The 6,033-nt window shown below is 54.2% G+C and overlaps 2 protein-coding genes across 4 annotated transcripts; both read left to right on the top strand.

The window, feature by feature from the left end:
- Positions 1–11: 11 nt before the first annotated feature.
- Positions 12–3,917, top strand: CCDC103 (coiled-coil domain containing 103). Of its 3 annotated transcripts, none has more exons than XM_008693560.2 (4): positions 12–98; positions 1,170–1,321; positions 1,718–1,850; positions 2,529–3,917. In XM_008693560.2, the coding sequence occupies exons 2-4, from the start codon at positions 1,179–1,181 to the stop codon at positions 2,979–2,981; spliced, it is 729 nt and encodes a 242-aa protein (XP_008691782.1). In that variant the 5' UTR covers positions 12–98; positions 1,170–1,178; the 3' UTR covers positions 2,982–3,917. The 3 variants fall into 3 exon arrangements, with proteins under 3 accessions (XP_008691782.1, XP_008691781.1, XP_008691783.1); XM_008693559.2 differs by having other exon boundaries at positions 30–286; XM_008693561.2 differs by lacking the exon at positions 12–98 and having other exon boundaries at positions 679–1,321.
- A 64-nt stretch (positions 3,918–3,981) lies between these two features.
- LOC121104926 (Ig-like V-type domain-containing protein FAM187A) lies at positions 3,982–5,292 on the top strand. The gene has a single exon (XM_040639866.1). The coding sequence runs from the start codon at positions 4,051–4,053 to the stop codon at positions 5,290–5,292; it is 1,242 nt and encodes a 413-aa protein (XP_040495800.1). The 5' UTR covers positions 3,982–4,050.
- The last annotated feature ends 741 nt before the right edge of the window (positions 5,293–6,033 follow it).

Genomic DNA, 6,033 nt, shown 5'->3' with positions numbered 1-6,033 from the left:
TTAGTTGTTCTCTCTCTTCAATGACTGCGGAGGGCTCAGAAGTGGACAGGAGCCGGGGCACTTGAGTTCAGTTCCTGGCCTGCCCCGCCCCCTTCTAGGTGTTCCGTTTACCCGCGCTGGGGTGGAGGGAAAGGGGTTTGGGGTTGGTCGCAGACCTCCTGCTTCACTGCCCTAGGGCTGTTGATGATGACGCCGCCACAAAATCTAGCTCAACGCACCAAAAGTGTGAGGTTCAGAGAGATCTCACAGCAAGTAAATGCCAGAGCCACTACTAGCACCCACATAGGTGATTTCCTTGTAGAACGGATGGATCAGCCTCACATACGCAGGGGCTGCAGAAATACAATGGCAGAGGGGCTCCTGGGTGGTTCAGTGGTTAACCGTCTGCCTTCGGGTCAGGTCGTGATCCCAGGGTCCTGGGATCCAGCCGGGCAGCGGGCTCCCTGCTCAGGGGAAGGCTACTGCTCCCTCTACCACTCCCCCTGCTTGTGTTCCCTCTCTTGCTGTCTCTCTCTCTGTCAAATAAATAAATAAAATCTTAAAAAAAAAAAATGCAGTGGCAGAGCTAAAGAGGTTGCTCAAGTACCTACAGACCTGTGCTCCAGGACTGGTCTGGATGAGGGATTTGGGAACGGGGATCCCTGAACCCCTTCCTCTGCCACTTCTGCTTGATTTCCTACTCAGTCATTGCATCTGGTTTGGGTGGAAAGTATCATTCCCCATTAAAAACATTGAATGATGGGTGAACTTTTATCCCTGGACTCAGTATAGTTAACAATAGTTTTGTTTTTGTGGGAGGTCCTCTGTCATAACACCTGGCGATAGAGTGAGCCCAGATGGAAGAGTGAGGGGACTGAATTCTGAGATCCAAATGTCTCCTCAGCAGAATCACCAAAATTAAAATGCTTTTAGAGGCAGAGAACAAAATTAAGACAGGGCTCCAAACTGAAAGGCAGAACTCTGTATTCTATTTTCAGTGACAAGTCTTAAGCAAGTCCTCACTGTGCAACTCATATAGTAGAGAACTAGATTGTTGTAATGGCCTCCAAGATAAGTGGAACGATATCCAGAGCGCTTTGGGATCATTTTGTAGGCTGGCAAAGAATGCAGACACATCCTCCTCCCTGATATTGATTTTCCACTCATGTCCATTCCCTTTGCCTTCCTAGAAACAGACTATGGAAAAGAATGATATCATTGACTTCAAGGCTTTGGAGAAAGAGCTGCAGGCTGCACTCACTGCCGATGAGAAATATAAACGGGAGAATGCTGCCAAGTTACGGGCTGTGGAGCAGAAGGTGGCTTCCTATGAGGAGTTCAGGTTGGCTTAAGGCAGTTTTTCTCAGACCCTCCTGGTTATGGTGGACTGTAGTAGATAAGGCATGTGCTTTGCAGTCAGACAATTCTGGGCTCAGTCCTGGCCCTACCTTCTGCTACCTGTGTGATCTTATGCAAGTTGCTTAACCTCTCTGAGCCCCTATTCCTCATCTGTAAAAGAGAGTGACCGTTGTTACGATTAAATAAATTATTACATGTAAGATTTTGAGCACAATGTCTGGCACATGGGAGGTGATCCGAGCTGTCAGCCTTTGTTGCTGTTATTATTGTTGTCATATTGGCTTGCTGGTAGGTTTCACCTCTATCATGCAAAGTGCAGCCACCTCATATCCACAGATAGCATGAAGTCTATCCTCCAATCGCTGTCCTTTGCTCACAGGGGTATTGTCCTTGCATCACATCTGAAACCACTGGAGCGGAAGGACAAGATAGGAGGGAAGAGGACCGTGGCCTGGAACTGTCACGCTACTCAGAGAGGGACCTCTCAGGACGAGACCACTGAAATCTCCCAGGTAGGTGAGGCCCAGCCTCTTCAGCCCAGTAGGATCCTCTGCCCTAAACCTCCAATCCTGTCTTCTTACGACACATACTTCTTCCTTCTTTCTCATGTTGAGCTAACAGGGGCAGGTTTCCACCTCCAATCCCAGAAAGAAAAGCAACCAGCAGATGGTGAGGGTGAGTTAAACTGGGCAGAACAAGTCAGAAAGGTGGGCTAGGCAGGTCTTCTTCACTCAGTCCTTTAACCTGCACTCCCGGATCAGATTTGAGTTGCTCGGTCCCCAGGTTATATGGTATATAGTGTAATGATACCGTGGCAGCGTTGGAAGAGAGACCCAGCCTGTCAGATTTCTAACACTCACCTTGAATTCCTTTCTCTCTTTCTGAGGTTTCCAATCATCCCCTGACTTACTCTCATAGAGCAGGGCTATGTTCACATTCATCAGCGGGAAAATCCTGGTACAACTGAGATTTTCAAATCATGGCCTGGGTTCCTTGGGGCCCTCCCTCCCTGTCCCATTCCCAGTTCGCTGATCTGAAAGCCAGGCCCACCGGGACCACAGCCTACCCAGTACTCAGAGAGCCACACTAGAACTTAGATGAAAACCCACAGACTCCCCTCACTGTCACTCTCTAACTGCCTCAGAGCAGCTGGAAGAACTCGGGCCTTCCTTTCCTTCCTTGTGATCCAGGAGAAAACACTTTTCCAGCCTGAGACCTCCGCAGAGTTCTACCGTGATTGGCGTCGGTCCTTGCGGAGTGGGCCAGAGCGCTACCAGGCCCTGCTGCAGCTCGGAGGTCCAAAGCTGGGTCACCTCTTCCAGACGGACGTGGGGTTTGGACTTCTAGGGGAGCTGCTGGTGGCACTGGCTGATCACGTGAGGCCGGCCGACCGGTTGGTGGTGCTAGGGATCCTGCGCAGCCTGGCCCGCACCGGGCGCTTCACCCTGAACCTGAGCCTGCTGAGCCACGCGGAGAGAGCGAGCTGCAGAGGCCTGTTCCAGAAGCTGCAGGCCACGAGTGCTCCCAGACCCACAAAGGAGGGGCTCAGCCAGAGGGAGCGGGGTCTGGAGGAGCAGCCTGGTGGGCTCCAGGAGGAGGAGAGGCTCCTGCAAGAGCTGCTAGGGCTGTACCAGGTGGATTGACAGGACCAGTTACCTTCAGGAGGCCCCCAGTGGCCACTGGAGGCATTTTTTGCTTGTTGTCCTGGGGGCTCTGCAGCACTGTAATGAGAAGCCCACACCTAATTCCCTTCTCAACTTGGAATTTTCAGACCATATGCAGGAATCGAATCTTCCCCACTTCCCCAGCCACCTTGGTGGCTCAGTATTCTGAACCATGTAGATCAACGGGATGGTCAGGGGCCCAAGAGCTTGAAAGAGGTTTGCTTCCCACCCTTAGAGTCTGCCAAGCCCCTAGCCTGTGGCCCTGAGAGACGGGTATGTGCCCAACCAAATGCTGGCTATCCCAGTTAAAGCCTCTACTAAAGTAAATAAACAAACTAACTAACTAACTAAATAAATAAAAAACAAAAGAGAAAAAAAGAAAAATCATCAATCTTCCATGGTAAACAAATACTGATCTCCATAGCTCTTAACAAGACTACCCCAAATCAATGAATGGATATTGAAATGACAAATGATGAAATGGTACCTCATTGAGGTATAGTATTTTGCTCAGGGGCTGAATTCCTGCGCTTCCTGTGCAGGTTGGGCCTGGAAAAGCCCCAAGCCGTCAGCTTAGGTCTGGCCAGCCTCCTAGGCTTCAGATGGCCAGATGTGCAGGCAGGTGGGTCTTCTTCAGCTCCCAGATTGACCAAAGGGAAGACCTTTCCACCAAGCAGGCAGGCAGGGCCTGAAGCAGGAAGGCAGAGATTTTCCTGTTCTAGCACCTGTGCCCTTGCTTCTCATTCCGTTTTCCCCTGACCCATTCTTGGGTGAGTGCCAGTGTTCTAGAAAGGGGAGAGAGGGCCGGGTTCTAGAATGGTTTTCACTCCAGATCACATCTGGAACATGAGAAGGGCATCTTGGACACCAGCTGGGAATAAATCGCCTTGCCTTTGGCCGCTTCCTCTGCAGGGTCTTGCTTCTTTCCCTGGCTGCTTAATCCTTTCTCCTACAGATAGCTGCCCCTGGCAGTGATTTGTAGAAGCCCTGTAGGCCTTGAGTGCCTTGGTTTGGCCCTGCTCCCCTCCGACCGTTGCCTCTCGCGGGCATGAACCTGGCCCACGCCACGGTGCTCCTGTGGGTATGGGGCTGTCTCCAGGCCTTTGAAATTGTGGAGAAGGAGAACATTTTTCAGAGGACCCCCTGCCCGGCTTTTCTGATGTTTGACAATGCAGCCTACCTGGCAGACATGAGCTTCGAGCTTCCCTGCCACTGCAAGCCCGAGGAGGTGTCTGCCGTGGTCTGGTACTATCAGAAGGACCTGGGCGGCAGCCACACCAAAGTGCTGACGGACTTCGACGGGCGGGTGCTGACAGAGGAGTCCCAGGTGCGCGTGGGCAGCGACATGCTGGTTCGTTTCAGCATCCGCATGTTCAGCCTGCTGGTTTTCCGGGCCCAGCCCGACGACTCGGGCCTGTATTTTTGTGGCACCCGCAAGGGGGACTACTTTTACGCCTATGACGTGGACGTCCAGAGCGGCGAGGGAATGGTGGCCACCTTCAAGGACCAGGGCCAGGAGCCCTTTGCGGACGAGCACCACGGCAGCCTCCACATCTTCACCACCTTCTGGGAGTGGACCCCTTGCGACCGCTGCGGGGTGCGCGGGGAGCAGTGGCGCATCGGCCTGTGCTACCTGCGGAGCCCAGGTCTCTCCCCGCGCTACCGCAAGACAGTGCCCGATGTGGTGTCCTGCGGCTCACGGGCTGTGCCCAGGAAGCTTCGGGCCCGGGCCAGGGAGCACAGCCCCGAGCTACTGGTTCAGAGCTGTGTGGTGCCCTGTGAGCAGAAGGCGGCTCAGGAGGGCTTCGTGGCCATCCTCAGCTACGTGTCCAAGCTGGGCAGCCCGCCCTGGGTGCCTCAGGTGCCCATCCAGTTCCACTGGCAGAGGCTGGGCCACGGGCTCATCATCTCCTGCCCCGGAGCCCGGCCAGAGCACGCCGTGGCCTGGGACAAGGACCGCCAGTACTTCTACCGCACGCAGTACCTAGAGGGCGTGAACAGGTCCATGAGGGTGTTCATTGACCACGGCAACCATCTCCATATCCGCTTCACGCAGCTGAGCGACCGGGGCATCTACTACTGCTGGCGGCAGGGGGTGCGGGTCGCTGGCCTGCGGCTGGGCATCACGTCCCGAGGCCGCTACCAGCCCTCGTTCTCGGACCCCGAGACCCGCTCTGCTGTGGAGCTCACCCTGATAGGCTACCTGTTCATCACGGCGGTCTTTGTCACCATTCACGTCTGTCGGTGCTGCTGTTACTTATTTCACTGTCGTCCCAACTTCTCCCCCTAGGCCACCCCCACCCCTTCCCCGGCTCCAAAGACCAGTTGTGCTCAGATGTGTTTGTTAAATGCTACCGATGCTTGGGGGGGGGGGGGCGCTGTGTGGCAAGGGTGTGTGTGTGTATGTGTGTCAATCTGTGAGTTACAACCCGCCCCTGGCAGGTGGAGAAGCCTGAGGCCGGCGGGAGAGGGGGGACCGAGGCCAGTATGGAAGTAGCCAGAGTGTGCACCTTCCAACCTCGCGCTCAGAGAAGGAAGAGTGAACCTAATATTTATCAAATGGCCTTTTTGATGTTGGAACAGTGTTTGAGGTGCTTTATTTTCTTGCCTTGGAGGATTGCCGAGTGGGCGCTGGTTGAATTGGGGGCAGCAGGGAGAGGAAGGGGGAGTGGTGGTATATGTCCTCTTCTCTGGAATGGCAGGTTTGGGAATAAAGGTAAGGACTAGAACAGGGAAAACGGGTGAGGAAAATGGAGGTCAAAGTCAGGGCTTTCCCCAGGGCTGGAGACTGGGTGACAAGAGGGGGCCGGAGGGGCACCAGGGCTGCCTTGTGGAGCAGGGTTGGAGTTGGGATTTGTCTTGTGGCTGCTGCTGGGGGGGTCGGGGTCCCAAGATGATCAGCGATAAGAAGCAAGTTGAATCTCGTCCAAGGCTACTTCCTGCCCTCCCCCCCCAGCCGCTCCTGAACAGATCAGAGTCCACTCTGGGGAAGGCCGCACAATCATCTTTATTTACCTTAGTAAAGGCTGCG

Source organism: Ursus maritimus, unplaced genomic scaffold (genome assembly GCF_017311325.1).
Source record: "Ursus maritimus isolate PB19 unplaced genomic scaffold, ASM1731132v1 scaffold_24, whole genome shotgun sequence".
In the NCBI taxonomy this organism is placed as follows: Eukaryota; Metazoa; Chordata; class Mammalia; order Carnivora; family Ursidae; genus Ursus; species Ursus maritimus.
This window is presented reverse-complemented; position numbering and strand designations above follow the sequence as displayed.

Coding starts and splice junctions, on each gene's coding strand:
- LOC121104926 (XM_040639866.1), top strand. CDS start 4,051: ATGAACCTGGCCCACGCCACGGTGCTCCTGTGGGTATGGGGCTGTCTC.
- CCDC103 (XM_008693560.2), top strand. CDS start 1,179: ATGGAAAAGAATGATATCATTGACTTCAAGGCTTTGGAGAAAGAGCTG. Junction 1,322..1,717: donor GCTTCCTATGAGGAGTTCAG/GTTGGCTTAAGG, acceptor CTTTGCTCACAG/GGGTATTGTCCTTGCATCAC. Junction 1,851..2,528: donor AGACCACTGAAATCTCCCAG/GTAGGTGAGGCC, acceptor CTTGTGATCCAG/GAGAAAACACTTTTCCAGCC.